The sequence below is a fragment of the Rhinolophus ferrumequinum genome, chromosome 7 (assembly GCF_004115265.2).
Source record: "Rhinolophus ferrumequinum isolate MPI-CBG mRhiFer1 chromosome 7, mRhiFer1_v1.p, whole genome shotgun sequence".
Taxonomy (NCBI): Eukaryota; Metazoa; Chordata; class Mammalia; order Chiroptera; family Rhinolophidae; genus Rhinolophus; species Rhinolophus ferrumequinum.
The window spans coordinates 67,044,069-67,060,421 of record NC_046290.1 but is presented as its reverse complement, the minus strand read 5'-3'; the positions used below and the strand labels follow the sequence as shown (position 1 = coordinate 67,060,421).

General features: G+C 36.7%; 1 protein-coding gene across 2 annotated transcripts in view; it reads right to left on the bottom strand.

Annotated features, from left to right (window-relative positions):
• Positions 1-15,314, bottom strand: part of FAM174A (family with sequence similarity 174 member A) — a 30,746-nt gene extending 15,432 nt beyond the window's left edge. For both annotated transcript variants that reach the window (XM_033111288.1, XM_033111289.1), the window contains exon 1: positions 14,680-15,314. In XM_033111288.1, coding sequence (XP_032967179.1) covers positions 14,680-15,119 — 440 coding nt within the window. In that variant the 5' untranslated portion in view covers positions 15,120-15,314. The remainder of the gene's footprint in view (positions 1-14,679) is intronic.
• Between the last annotated feature and the right edge of the window lie 1,039 nt (positions 15,315-16,353).

Sequence of the window (16,353 nt, the reverse complement as noted above, 5' to 3'; positions counted from 1 at the left end):
ATTCTTAACACAGTGCGTGCAGGATTAGATACTTTCTGCCCCACTAAGAAACACGGCATGTATATACATATTCAAATTCTAGACTGGGTAGCTTACAACCCCAGCTGCACATCAGAATCACCTAGGGCATTTTAAAAAGCTCTATACCCAGGTCATATCTCCACACAATTAAATCAGAATTTCCAGGTACAGGAACTAGGCATCAATATTTTGTTAAAGTTCTACAAGTGATTCAAAAGTACTGAAAACTACTATCCTAGATCACTGGTTCTCAAAGTGTGGTTCCCAGGATCAGCAAAATCACAAATATGTAAAACTTACTAGAAATGCAAGTCTTCATGCCCATTAGGACCTAGTGAATAAGAAACTTTGAACGTGGGGTCTAAAACCCCACATTTTAACAAACACTCCATGTGGGTTTGACGCATGCCGAAGTTTGGGAACTACTGCCCTGGAGGAATGAAAATATTTTAGGATGCTAAATATTAATTATGTGCAAGTGTGTGTATGGAAGGATTTAGAACCCTACTCTCTGCTTCTTTCTAAAATAACTTGTTCTTTTCCTTCAAATTATTTACTTCATTTTGCATTTAAATGTGCTTATGCATGTGACTGAGTATGATTGTTTATTTGCCAGTCTTTCCCACTAACTTCCATGAGGGCAGCAACCGTGATTGCCGTGCTCACCACTGCATTACTACTTAATGAACCAGAACAGTGTCTGGTCCATTAAGATGCTCCTTAAGTGTTTGCTGAGCATCTGAGTGATATCATATTCTAGCTCAGTGATCCAAATCTGACCCTGCAATCAAGGCCTAAGTCGTCTCCAATGCAACAACCTTGACTCCACATACAGGAAAATGTTTCACAGAAGTATCTAGAGCAGTTTAAAAATAAAACAGAAGATATCTCAGCAAGTAATGACAAATAAGTTTACTGAAGCTCTGATTTCACTTTCATGTAGTAAGATAAGTCTAAAGAAATACTGTGACTACACCACCAACTACAAAGAGCAATAAAAGCTTCTGCAAATTACTGTGGGGACCCCTGAGACACAAAATGTCCTACACATACATACATATGAACATACATTCAATAACTCTTAGAATCTTACTGAGCATCAGGCGTTGTGCTGGCTTCTGTGTGTAAAGTACCTGGTCTCAGTGATCAAAATTTTAAAACTATGACTAAGCCTGGACAAAAACCAAGATAATTTCCACTAATCACTGCCCCGAGATCTATCTATATGACCCCCCAAAGGGTGCTAGAACAGATAGCAGAGGTTTAAGAATAATACAGTCTTTAAAGCTACAAATGTAACCAGAAAAAGAGTAAATAATAATAATGTAAGAACTAATAATATGAGGAAGACTGGTGGTAGTATATGCTAGATTTTGTTTGTTTGTTTGTTTTTCATACAGTGAAAAAATAAATATGTTTAGGTTGTTAAATTAACAAGTATGTATATATGTGTGCATGTTTGTATATATGGGTATGTATTCTCTCTCCCTCCCTCTCTCTATCTCTCTCTCTCTCTCTCTGGACCAAGGTCTAAACGTTTTCAGTAAAAGACCAGATAGTAAACAGTTTAGATTCAGTAGATCATATATGGTTTCTGCACATATTCATCTTAATTTCTTTTTATCATTGATTTTTAACAGCCCTTTAAAAAATTATTGACTCATTGGCCTTAAAAAGCCAGTCAGCAGACTGGATTTGCCCTATACGTCATCGTTAGCCAAACTTTGACTTAAGACTTATAAAAGTAATTTACAGAAAAACTAATAACAGAAATGATAAAAGTATTGACTCTGGAAATAGAAATAAAAACATGCAGGGGTATTACAGTTCACTATTGGTCTTTTTGAATGAACCACACGATTTAACAACATTTGCATGTATTCTTTTGATTTAAAAAAGTTAACACACAAGAGTGAGGGAAGCAACGTGGCAGCATAAGTTAAGGATATTCAGTTATAATTTCTCCTCTTGCTTTTTGCCAGTCTGCTGCTCAATTTTCGAAATCATATGGCTTTCCAAATATCCATTTTCAGCCAACAAAGAAGAAAGTAATGTCACGGAAAATTATTTTTGGAAATAAGCCAGATTCTTCCAGGTTATATGTTATACATCAAATTGTCAGTATGTTAATAACCTGGTCATTGCTGGGCATAGGATGCCTTGGCAAGTCTTAAAAATAGGAATAGGAACACAGAACTTAAGGATTTGTAAAACTGAGCTGCCACTCTTCTCCACTCTCGAGGTCTTCATCATACAAATGGATACCCGATCTTTAATGAGTGGCTAAGCAAATAACACGATTTTCTCTCATCTGCGTACAGTATAAACATTTGACTGGACTTGGTGAGTATTTGGTTATTTATGCAGGCTTGTATTGTCCTTCAATTATATATATATATATATGTATATAGATAGACATAGATAGATAGATATACATATCTATCTATCTATCTATCTATCTATCTATCTATCTATCTATCTATCTATCTATATCTGTCTTCCAAACATAGACAGATGTTTAGAAGCTTGGAAACAAGCTTCAAAGATAAGAATTTATTCATATACAGAGATAATGCATTGTTATGCACCGAAGAAATGGGGGATATCAGTTCAATTTAAATTAACTCAGCATTTTCGCAAATGTTACTAATTTATATAAGAAGTCAAATAAAATAACTGTACAGTGTTAAATAAAATATAAACTTGAAATGAACTTCCTTAAAAAATGTCTTTCCTAAATCCAAAGATGGAGGCAGTGATGGCTACATGGTCATGACAGCTACATGGCCATGAAAACACTGAATGTATTAAAACACACATGCATCCATATGCATTGGTTTTTCTCAGGGAAGGTCAAAAGCACTTGTAAACTTTTCAAATTATTGGGCTCATTCAATGAACCATCTACTTAAAATACTAGCAAACATTATGTGTAACATACAATACACATAAAAATGTACTGAAATTTTAAAAAGGCTACTTTTATCTTGTAATATGCAGTGTATATTATTTTTAAATAAGAGTAAAGGAGGCTTTAAAATCCATGCAATTTTTTCCGTTTTTTCCCCTTTTCTTACAAATAAATGGTTTCATTAAGCTCAAGATACCCAAACTTGTCTATGTGTGTCGATAATTACATACATATAATTATAGACACACACTTTTCTGCTAGACATAATAAGTGCATATAGCAATCTGGAAACAAATTTTCTTTGCTCTTAGTTAATAAAAATACAGGGACTTTATTAATGCGCAGAAAGGAAAATATGGAAGCCTAAGAGGGCAAAACAGCTATTATCATTCACTGTATTGAATTGTATTCACTGACCACATGGCATACACAGTCAAATGATCAGCTTTCTTCTAGGAATTCAAGCTATTGTTCAAATAGCTATCTGATACAGATGCAGATTCCTCAGTGTTCCATTACACCCAGGTTGGTAAACATTATTTCTATTTAAATAACATGCAAAAGCTACAGCAGAAAAACTAAAGTACTAAAGTAAGCTTGATAAAATTTTATATAAAAAGGTATGATGCCACATAAAATAACCACAACAGAATAAAGCTTCATTTCATTTTACTACTCGATGAAAGGGAGAAAACCGACCAAGGTAACTTGCTATAACTTGCTGTACACCAGTCTGATTTTATTCTTTTTTTATTTCTTTTCTTTCTATTTGTCTGTGGGGTATTATTAAGTATAGATTGACATAAGTAATATTATTCTTTAATTTCTTCTATAGCACGTTCAAAACTAGACTAACAAATGCATTAGTTTACTGTATATTTTATACACATACACTCCCCAATGTGATTAGACATAATGATAAAACAGAGTAAATCTTAATAAATAAAGGTACAACTGTTGATACAGATTTTTTTGCCTTGACTATCTTTGGCAAAAAAGTGAATTAGTAACCAAGAATGATTTTTTTTTTTGACATTGTGACGTAAGGAAATAAAAATTAGTGAACCACAAGTTTAGTTGTCTATGACTTTCATCATGAAATCCAACCCAATTGGATATATAACATATAATAAAAATCATTTCTCTCATCTTCATCTCCCATTCCCAAAATATAATCCATCGTTTGTCATTTCAAGTTCTTCAAGAAACTGGTAAGAGATAAGAATATGTTACTAGTTGAATTGTGTCCCCTCCCAAATTCACATCTTGAAATCTTAATATTTAACCCCTAGCTCCTCAGCATGTGACCTTATTTGAAGATTGGTTCTTCACAGAATCAGTGGAGTTAAAACGAAGTTACAATCACAAAATCCTATTGCTTATACTTCCTGAGAATCACTGAAGTTCACTCACTGTGCTATCAATTGCCTTGACTATTAAATAGCTTCATACCTGTCTTCCTCTGTCTATTCTGGTCACCCACGAACTCTCCCTCCATTCTCTAAAATCTCCAACGGATTCCTACAGCTCAGCAGGAATCATGAGGTAACGACTCTGTAATATGGCCTACAAAGTTAACACAGGATGGCTCATTCTTACCTCTCTAGCCTCACCTTGCTCTTCACTCTCCATTCTACTTCACTTTCAGCACTCCAGCCACAAAGCCGTCTCATTCCCTTATAATGGCGATGCTTTCTCTGTCACTGGACTCATACTCTTCCCCACCCACCACCACAATACTGTTGTATTAATGTCTATTTATTTTTCAGCTCCAGCTCAAGTTTTACTTCCTTAGGGAAGCCTTCCCTGATCAACCCAGCTCAATCACAAACACCTATTACTAGTTTCTATAGCACCATGTACATCTCCTTTAAAGTACTTACCAAAGGTCTCTTGTATACTTATTTGTGTAACTATTTGTCTTTCCTACTAGACCATTAGTTTCATGGAAGCAGGAAATAGATCTGTTCTTGCTCACTACTATACAGCACACAGGGATTGGCATAAAGCAGATGCCTAATAAGTATCTGTTAAACAAATTATTTAACAGAAATATATGGATCCACAATATATCTTGCATTTTCTATGTTTAACAAAGATACCTACAATTTTATGTGCAAATCACCATCTCTAGGATAACAGAAGCCTGAAAAAACATGTCTAGAAACACACCACAGAAAAACTTAGGGGAGCTAGGGAATTTTTAAATTATAATATGAATAAAAGCCTTCTGACTCAGGACCAAAAAAAAAAACCTTACTAGAATAATTAAACATATTAAATATGCATTCACTCTAGGACTCTGAAATTCTCATTTAGGATGTTTTAGGTAGTACCCAGGTGATTCTCACAGTCTACCCAAGTTAGAAACACCGATATTCAACTTATACCCCGTGCTGTGGAGTTTCATTTTCATCTTTTGGGTATGAAAATTTCCCATATGGTAATATGTAGTTATCTTTCATTTACTCACTAAATAAGTTTGTACTTTCAAAAGCTAACTGACTTTTTGCTTTTGTCTTTTAAATTCTTAGCATTCTACATGGAACCATATCCAACGCTAGTGATATTTCTGCCTTACTATACAGGATAAAATGAGTTAATTCGACTCTTTTTGATTATTCTACTGTGATGTAAAGCAATGATGTTCTCAGGAACTATTCACCCCAAGGTGAAGTTTTCAAACTACTGTGCTTTTGAATTCCATTGGCTTTTTTCATAATTATTCTTGGGGTCCTCTCTACAGGCCTATTAGTTACCAAGCTCTGTCACTATCTCAATCTTGGTCAAGTGCAGCACTAAACAGAAGATTCCCCGAACAAGGTACCCTGCCATTGCTCATCTACAGGAAAACATCACTGCTAACACCCAAAGTTAAAAAGGGCAAATGCATGCTCATCTATGTCTAGAATATTTCAATCTTGCTTTCTTTGATAGCCTTTATTCACCCAGTTCCTTGTAGGTTAGTGCATACAACCAGTTCTTGTGCTTAAATTTGGCTCCCATTTCATGGTATCGTGGTGCCTGTGCCCAGGTGAAGTAAATTCTAAGTAAATGTCACAGAGCTTGGCTACAAAGTGTACTATAATATCAAAGTGAATACACAGCACATAGCTCCCTTGTCACCTCTCCTTTTTGTCTTTACATGGGTTTCCTAGTATTCTCTTTCAGTCCACAAAGCTTGGGATGTGTGGCTTGGTAATTCTTCTGACCTCCATTTTTAAGAGTTCAGAACAGGTTTATTTCCCAACCAACTTTAAAGTACTATCTACAACTTAGAACCTCCAAGATTCATCCCAGCTTGCCTCTAACTATATGACCAACACCTCCAGCATATTTCTCTCATAATCTCCTTTTTTTCGCCTTCCTATCTATATCTAGGCTTGTTAGACTTACCCTCTTTCTGATTATGTAACAGTTTCAGAGGTCAGATACCACACGGAATATGATATGGGGGAGGTATTAGAAAATATAGTAAAACCCCCAAATATATTCCCATTCCAACTCTAGATTTTTTTTTTTAATTTCTAAAAACAATTACTGAATGTAAATATATCAAACACTGAGCTAAGGAGTTTACAAGCATTACCTGATATCATCCTCACAACAACTTATAAGTACCCTCATTTTTATACATAGAAAGGCAAAGTTTGGAAAAAAATGAAATTTGGGACAGTAAATGGCAAAGCTAGGATTCAAATACAAGCAATCTGACACCCAAGCCTAGCTTCTTAAATATTAAGCCATCATTGTCTTCCTAATGAATCAAAGTCATTTTAACCAAGGTCACAGAAGCGGTTTACCCAAGCAGTCTCGTCATCCCCAATACAATCATCATACATTATACCAAACCAGACATATTGTTCTGGTGAACTGTATTTTCTGGTTAATCCTTCTGTGGTAAAAGTAATAACTTAGTAGCCACTTGCATTAATAAGGGCATTTATGTTCTTCTGGTTAGGCCATCTCTTAGTTTTAATCACTGTACCAGAATCTGCTTTGTTGATCCAAAAGAAAACCCTCTTATTCCCCCCTAACTGGACCATAATTTTATTTAGAGAGCAACTGCGTCCAGCCCTAAGAAATACAAAATGATCATAATAATTGGTGTAAAGCAATCATAAAAAATGTAATTTTCCTTTTCCCAGTCAGTGTCTAGGGTTGAGTAGATGAAACAGTTCAGACAAATGGAACAGAAGGGGATGCCTCAAGTGGGATTTCCAGGAAAGATTTTTCTCCCTGATAAAAAAAGAACACAGGAAGAGAAAGCCTCTGTTCAGGGCCCCTTCTCTCTTTTCTCGTTGAGACACTATTGTGTGAGGACATAATGCTAAATCTGAGGTAGGTACCTTATGGAGAAACAATGATGGAAAAAGCCAGAATTCTTGATAAGTTCACAAAATTATTGAACAAAGCCTGAGCCTGCTCATATTCATGGTAAATAACAAAATAATGTCCTTATGTTAAAGTCACTTTTAATGGAACTCTATTAGTTATAGGCGACTTAGCATCTTGGTGCCTTGGTGCCAACCTTTCACTGCCCACGCGTATTTCCTTCTGATTCTCTTCTTTTTAAGAATCGTTCAGGAGGTTCTATTAGCAATGACTCCACCCTGAATAAATTAACCACATTTTTTTCTGGGAGGTTTTCAATCAAAAACCAAAGTGCCACTAAAGAACCTACTCTCTCCATAGTTCCATCCTATACTTGTTTTTTCAGCTTCGCTCAGTGGTCCCATCTCCATCTAGCTCATCATATCCTTTTCTTGCTTTTCTCTCCTCAGATTCAGCAGCCCAAATTCATGAACAGAACTGGTTTTAAAGCAGACACCTCAGAGTCCGAGGCTTCAGTGGAAGTGCTGCCAATCAGCACAGTGTTGCTTTTAGCCAGTTTACATATTGGGGGCCCTACCACTAAACAGATAGAAAATAGAATAATGCACAAGGCACGCTATCATGGGATCTGTCAATGTCCACAGTCCCAAGTTCTCCGTATAAAAAATTACTCTATATACGCTTTATTGTTTCAAGTCTTATGGTTAAGTCTTTGATCCATCTTGAGTTAATTTTGGTACACGGTGACAGACAGCAGTCCAGTTTCATTCTTTTGCACATGGCTTTCCAGTTCTCCCAGCACCATTTATTGAAGAGGCTGTCTTTTCTCCATTGTATGTTTTTGGCTTCTTTTGGATCAAAGATCTAAATATAAGAACTGAAGCAATAAACTGCATAGAAGACACCATAGGTACTAAAGTTACGGACCTTAGATTCAAAGAGCATTTTATGAATTTGACTCCAAAGGCAAGGGAAGTAAAAGCTAAAATAAATGAATGGGACTATATCAAACTAAAGAGCTTCCGCACAGCAAAAGAAACCATCAGCAAAATAAAGAGACAACCAACGGGAGAGGATTTTTGCAAACAACACCTCTGCTAAGGGGCTAATATCCAAAATATATAGGAACTCATACTACTCAACAACAAAACAACAAACAATCCAATTAAAAAATGGGCAGAGGACCTGAAGAGACATTTCTCCAAAGATTACATACAAATGGCCAATAGACATATGAAAAAATGCTCAACATCACTAATCATCAGAGAAATGCAAATAAAAACCACAATGAGATATCACCTCACCCCAGTTAGAATGGCTTTCATCAACAAGACAAATAGTAACAAGTGTAGGAGAGGCTGTGGAGAAAAAGGAACCCTCAAATGGCCAATAGACATATGAAAAAATGCTCAACATCACTAATCATCAGAGAAATGCAAATAAAAACCACAATGAGATATCACCTCACCCCAGTTAGAATGGCTTTCATCAACAAGACAAATAGTAACAAGTGTAGGAGAGGCTGTGGAGAAAAAGGAACCCTCAAATGGCCAATAGACATATGAAAAAATGCTCAACATCACTAATCATCAGAGAAATGCAAATAAAAACCACAATGAGATATCACCTCACCCCAGTTAGAATGGCTTTCATCAACAAGACAAATAGTAACAAGTGTAGGAGAGGCTGTGGAGAAAAAGGAACCCTCATACACTGTTGGTGGGAATGCAGACTGGCGCAGCCGCTATGGAAGGCCATGTGGAGGTTCCTCAAAAAACTAAGAATAGAATTATCACATGACCCAGCAATCCCTCTCCTGGGTATCTACCCAAAAAAATATGAAAACATTTATCCATAAAGACATATGTTCTCTAATTCATTGCAGCTTTACTTACACTGGCCAAGACTTGGAAACAACCAAAGTGTCCTTCGATAGATGAATGGATAAAGAAGTTGTGCTATATATATCCAATGGAATACTATTCTGCCATAGAAAAGATGAAATAGTACCATTTGAGACAACATGGATAGATCTTGAGATTATAAAGCTAAGCGAAATAAGTCAGACAGAAAAAGCCGAGAACCATATGATCTCACTGATATGTTGTATATAAAACTGAAAACAAAAAAAGGACAATGCAAACAAATGAAGACACAAAAACTCACAGACAAAGACAATAGTTTAGTGGTTTCCAGAGGGTAAGGGGGGAGAGAGTGGTAGATGAGGGTAACGGGGATCAAATATATGGTGATGGAAGGAGAACCGATTCTGGGGGGTGAACACACAATGTGATATATAGATGATGTAATACAGAATTGTACACCTGAAATCTATGTAACTTTACTAACAATTGTCACTCTAATAAACTTTAATTAAAACAAAAAGAAATTACTCTGCCTGTAAGCTCTTCTGAATGGACAATGATGGCTAATCATGTTTTCTACCATGCAAAATCCCTTACTGTCAGCTACAACTAATGTGATCCTAGGATGGGCACCTTTTCTAAACCAGAGCTATCAGTCTCTAGATTGAATCGTGACCTATTTTGTGGCCCAGCCTACAAAGCTAAGATAAGCCAATCAGAATATCTGCTTTAGGAGGTCCATGTGGGAGAAAACACGTGCACATATATGCAAACAGGAACACAAGGCACCTTGAAGAGGTGAGCGATTAAAGGATTCATGGAGCTACTGCAAGGCAGAGTAACAGGAATAATGGGTCATAGTAGATCTAAATTACAAGAAAGTAAAAAGCATAAGCTTGAAGTTATGAAGTAGAAAACGAGTCATAGTGAATAAGTGAGCCAGTTAAAAGTAAGAAGAAAAAAGAATGGACAATTAAAGAATAGATAAATTTTGTTAATTTCATATAGCAACATTGCATTTTCAAGAGTTGAGATAGTTTTGCAGTGGGTATCACTGTGCATCCATTATAGTGTATATACTTTATAAGAAAGCATGGGGAAAACGTGCAGACCAAACTAATTGCAAAAGCATTATTTAATTGCTTATTATTTTCGGCATAATAATAAAGAATTTGTTTTTATTATTCTGTATAACACAAATTCATCCAATGAAAGAGTAAAAACATAATCAATAATTCACTTCAGAAACTCACTGAGAAGTATAGAAGGAATACCAAAAGTAGAATTCAAACTCTGGGTTCTGCAGGATCTTGGGTATTTTCCACTTATATGGCCTTTGGAGTTATCACCTCATATGGCAGACATTACTAATGCTTGCCAAATCGGAACACACACACACACACTCACTTACAGGTCTTCATACAATTAGACTCATTTCAAGGCTGACGCTGTCAAAAGGCCCTGTGTGCTCTTTAAAAAATATATATTAAATTTATTAAGGTGACATTAGTTAATAACATTATATAAGTTTTATGTCTCTCTTACCAACTGTGAAGGGCTTATGCCAGAATGGTGAAACCTCTGAGCTGAACAGATGATTTTATTTGTTAACACATTGGCACTGATATGATAGGCTAAATATTTTAATCAGGGCAATACAAGTTATGCTAAGGTAACAAACATTTTTGGTCTCAATGTCTAATGCAAAAAATGTGTATTTCTCCACTATGAAAATTCAGCTGCAGGCTTGGACTATCCTCCAGGATAGCTGTCCTCATGTGGTAACTCAGCAACTTGGCTGGCCTTAATCTTAAGTTTTCTTTCCTAGAAAAATAATAACCTTATTTCTTTTTTGCTTCATAGATTTTACTGTGAAAAGAATCTCTGACAGAGAGAAAGTAAATCTAAATATTAGTTGAGATTTTCATTATTTCTTTGTTCTATCAATAAGTACCAATGACCCTTAAATTTCCAAATCTTTACTACCTACTTATACAGCAACACAAAGAATTAACGAAGAACATTCATTCATTAGGCAACCACTTATTCAGTGCCTACCATATGTTGTATATAATGTTCAGGACTGGGGATATAGTAGTGATAAGGCAATGAGCTTCTTCTCATAGAGATTACGTATTAATCTTAGGAAGTCTATTCTGTTCCTACTGTTCTTTGTATGTATTTTTCAGTTTCTACAAAGGGAATCTAATCGTTTTTTGGAATATTTCCAAACTCAAAGTGGATATTATTTCTAGCCACATATCCATTATAGCAGAATTAGACTAAAACAAAACAATTTGGAAGTTTAATGGAGTTCAAGTATTTTACAAGTAAAATACTCTCAGTGTTATATCATCAGTTAAGGAAATGATTATTGGCCCATTCCTCCCCTTTGGCACAAATAACTAATGCCGGTGTGCTGTCACACATACTTTGGAAGTGGGGGGCCAAAATGGGCATTCACCGAAATGAATGATTTTCATCCCACAATCTGGAAGCAAAAAGTATATGAGTTCTATCATTGTTAGGATTGATGCCCAACAACAGACGATTGGATATATAAATTATGTTACATATATACAATGGAGTATTACTCTGCCATAAAAAGAATGAAATTTTACCATTTGCAACCATATGGATGGACCTAAAGGGTACTATGCTAAGTGAAACAAGCTTTTTTTCAGACTGAGAAAACAAATACCATGTGATTTCACTTACATGTGGAATCTAAAGAACAGAATAAATGGGGAACAAAAATATCAATTATAAAATGGCAATGACTATGTCCTATCAATAATCACCTTAAATGTAAACGGATTAAATGCTCCAATCAAAAGACATAAATAAACAAACACAACAGAAAGAGGCTCATGGATAGAGAGAATAACTGATGGTTGCTAGAAGAGAGGTGGGGCTTAGAGGATGGGTGAGAAGATGAAGGGATTAGGGAGTACAAATTGGTAGTTAGAAAATAGTCATGGGGATGAGCAATACAGTATGGGAAATATAGTCAATAACACTGTAAAAACCATGGTTTTAAAAATTATTCATGACTACAAACAGCTTATATTTATGTGAATTATATATACACATTAATATAATACTTAGTATGTTAATTAAACCAAAAATCTATCATTTGATTTAAAATAATAAATCCATTGCATGTTAACATACCTTTTTTCATAAGAAACATATTGTCAAAAAGAAAACAAACAAACAAACAAAAAGGTGACAGAAGGGCACTGACTTAGATTTTTTTCAAATCCCTTTAATGTCTGGCTTAAACAGATAGAACTAAATAGAAAATAGAAAGACATAGAAAATAGAAAATAGGTAAATATTTGTATTTGCTTCTGCATTTAATCATTTGCAATGTGTTTGGTTGAAGGATATGAAAAAAATCTAGGTTCACATAAATATGAACTTGGAAAAGGGAGGAGCATTTTAATCTTTTCAGATGCTAGTATTCTTTTTTGCTACTACACCAAAACTCAACAAGAGGTAGTTTCTTAAAAATTAGCTGTGATGTAGAATTTGAAACTGTATCAATGAACTTCTTATACCCTATAAACTTATAAGATAACGCATTATTTTGAAAATTGCTTTGGTCTTGCAGATTCCTTGAAGGGCTCTCAAAGAACCCACCCTCCCACCTCCCAAGGTTCGCTGGACCAAATGTCTGCTACGAGTGGCTTACACTGTTTTTTTGTTTTGTTTTGTTTTGTTTTTTAATAGCTATTTAAGCCAAGGGATGTTGGTTTTCTATTCATGGAATAATAAATAGATTTATTTAAAATGTAACTTTTAGTTTAAATAAACATATTTAAAGAAATGTATGAAATAATAGAGGGTAGGTAGTTAAGGGAAAAAATGTGACAGTTTGGAAAACAATAAATCAGTGCTTTCCTGAAAACCTAGCCTCTATTTTATTAAGGAGGAAACTATTGAGAGAGTGCTCCCTCAGCTCTTTTCTTGGCTGACTGCTCCTAATATTGACGTTTTGGCTCTATATTTCAGCTCTTCAGAACATGGTCCCCAGCTAACCCACTAAAAGAGGCTTTATTATAGATTTTCCAAATCAGTCTTATTACATGGTTGGAATATTTTAATATGATTGATGTCAGAAGCCAATTTTACTTCAGTGATAAAGGAATGCATCAAATGGAGGTTACTGATAATAATAAATATCTCTAGTTGGATTATATAATTCCTTTTCTACTTGATAAGGCATTAGGGTATTAGAAAAATAAGTGGCAATTGTCTATTTTTATTCATAGTATGTCCAACATAATGACCTGGTTTACTTAATAAAAATGTTGATCATAGGTCAGGACATAGACATTTTGTTAATTGGAAAATATTCAAACAAAGCAAACAGTGGATTGTACAATCATAGATTATTATTAAGCTCCATAGAATATCAGATACATCATTTTACCCTCTGGGTCAATTTCCTCACAGGTAAAGTGAAAGGTGTCATTTAAGTGATCATATCTGTTCGAAATCTGAAATTTAAATAACTCAGCAATCTAGCATTCTGTAGTTGGAATAGTCTTTAAAAACTATGTATTTCATAAATTTAAATTTTTGAATGACAGAATTGTTATTTATAGGTGAATTCATTTTAGAAAGTTTGCACGTGTGTGTGTGTGAAATATCAAATTTATCCATATATGAATTCAAATATTTGTAAATTTAAAGTCAACATAGTGAGTTTTCTTAGGATACTAAACACTTGCTATAATATTAAAATTGGATCATATTTATAACATTTTTCCTTTGCTTAATAGGTTATCAGTTTTCCATTTTATCACGCAACTGGTAACACTTTGCATTGAAATAACCGTGCCATGTAAAATGAATGCTAAATATTTCTGATTAATGGGGAGTACGACACACATTGAAAGTGACAATACAAAATTGTATTGTCAGGTAAAAAATGGTGGAATGCAGGAAACTTCATAGGGTACAATCTAATTGCTTACGGGCAGATTAAAAGGCCAATACTAAAAAAATCTCTGGTAAGGAAGAACTCTTTTTCTTTTATATTTTATAAAATTACCATAATAAAGTCCTTCTGCATTATTATTAATCCACTTAAATAAATATTGATTTCCTATCAAGTGGCGGTATTGTACAAGGAACTCTAGGGCTTACAAACGCTACTAAATAGGAATCCTGCCCTTAAGAAGTTTTCATTCTAATAGGCAAATTGGCAAAGTATACAGTACAGAATAGAAAGCGAAGTATTGCAACACATTGTGGTCCAATACAAGATTACTTCCTTTCAGGGAAAGTATGCTCTTTTTGCCAGGTAAAGGGATTTGGAGGCGGGTACTATGTATAATTTATAAATGAAAGGGAGCAGCTACTTGGTGGTTTCAATTCTCTCAAAGGTACCACTGTCTTTTGACAGTCATCTTCACAATCTCACTCAAACAGGCACCCCTGATACTGGGAGAGGAAGGTGGGCAACGCGAGGTTCCAGAAATGTGCCTTGCTAGGTCAGCGGGCCCTGGGGGAAGGCTGATCGAGGCTTCGCCTCACCTGACAGTCCTGACGACGAAGTACACCAGCACCGCGCCGCTCACCACCATCAATACGGTCAGGGCCCGCTGGGTCATGGGCTTCTCGCCGGGATCGGGGCTCACAGCGAGAACGCCACCCACTGAACCTTCTTCCCCCGCCTTCCCGGCTGGGTCCTCCGCCTCAAGCCCCGCACCGGGGCTGCTGCCATTGCCACCCTCAGCGCCCCGAGGCCTCGCGGCTTCGGCCTGAGCGCGGCCAGGGGACCGGGCGGCGGTGGGGCCAGGCGGAAGTGGGGGCAGGGTCCGCGGTCCACGCTCCAAGGGTCCGGAGTCCCGAGCGGCTTCGGCCGCTTGCAACAGTACCGCCATGGGCCCTCTTAACCCTGGCAGGAGTAGCAGCAGCAGGAGGGCGGACGCCAGAAAGCGGCTGAGGCAGCAGCTGCAATGCAGGGCCTTCATCGTCCCCGGACCGGCCTCTCACCACGCCGGAGCCGCCGGGCCCGCCGCCCTGGCTCCAGGAGGAACCATGGGCGCAATGGAGAACGAAGAAAAGGTGACCAAATCCCGGGCTGAGACCCGGCCGCGGCAGGTGTCAGAAGCGACAGCAGCTGCTGGGAAAACCGGAAGTGCGTACATTTCAGCCGCCACTGCTGCTATGGACGCTTTCGGTTGCTAACAGGTAGCGGCAGGCGCGTGCAGTGACGTCCGGCGCGCAATGCCTTGTGCGCACACGCTCTGCCCGGAGGAGCTGAGTCCGCTCTACGGGTGGGTCATCATTAAGGAAGTAAACAAAAATGTGTAGTGTAAAATGTACAGAAGCTCTTTGCATAAGGAAAGCTCGAGAGAGCGGAGCTCACCGTTGAGTTCCTTTGTGTAAAACTGCAGAAACACAGTTAAGACGGGCTTGACGTTTCTCTTAGCTCAGGTACAAATTGGAGACAAATGTCTTCCAGTCTCCAGGTCCCTGAGCTTCCTTTCTTGAGAGTATTTACTGTAGAAAATTTGTAATTGTAAATTCATCCATTGCCCTTTTGAGGTATATAATAAATCCTTTAAAAAGCTCTTGCCAGTTTTACAGCCCAGGATTGTATTAAGGACCGGGAGACATTCTTTTGAAATGTAATCAAGGCAGACAATAGCACCCCTATCTTTCCAGTCTTTGTGGAAAGGTAGGAGCCTAACTTAGGCGGGCACCTTGTTCCAACTTGTAGAACTACTTCCTGTCACAAAGCTAAGAGAAAAAGTTAACTTTTCCTTTGAATAAGGCCAATTAGTAAACACAGGTGGCCTGTGATGTTCCCTACTTCAACTCTTAAAAGCGCTTCCATCTCTTTGTTTTTGGGTAGTTGAGCTCAAGAGTTCTGGCTTTTGTGGTCTATTATGATAGTCTTGAATAATGTTTTCTTTACCTTCTTTGACATCTTACATGGAACTTTGGTCTTAGCAGATACTAACAAACAGTAACAACAACAACAACAACAAAAACAAATGAAAAACCTGACCAGAAGCCAAAGTTAATATTTGTTCTGTTTAAAAAACGTATTCACTGAAAAAATTGTTTTGAGTTTCTACTTGCTTAGCACTGTGTGAAATTATGAGTATGGGATAGTAGACAAATCAGATGTGATCTTTGCTGTCATAGTACTTAGGCTCATATGTAGATAAACAATTGGGCTCATTCTGAATTCTGAAG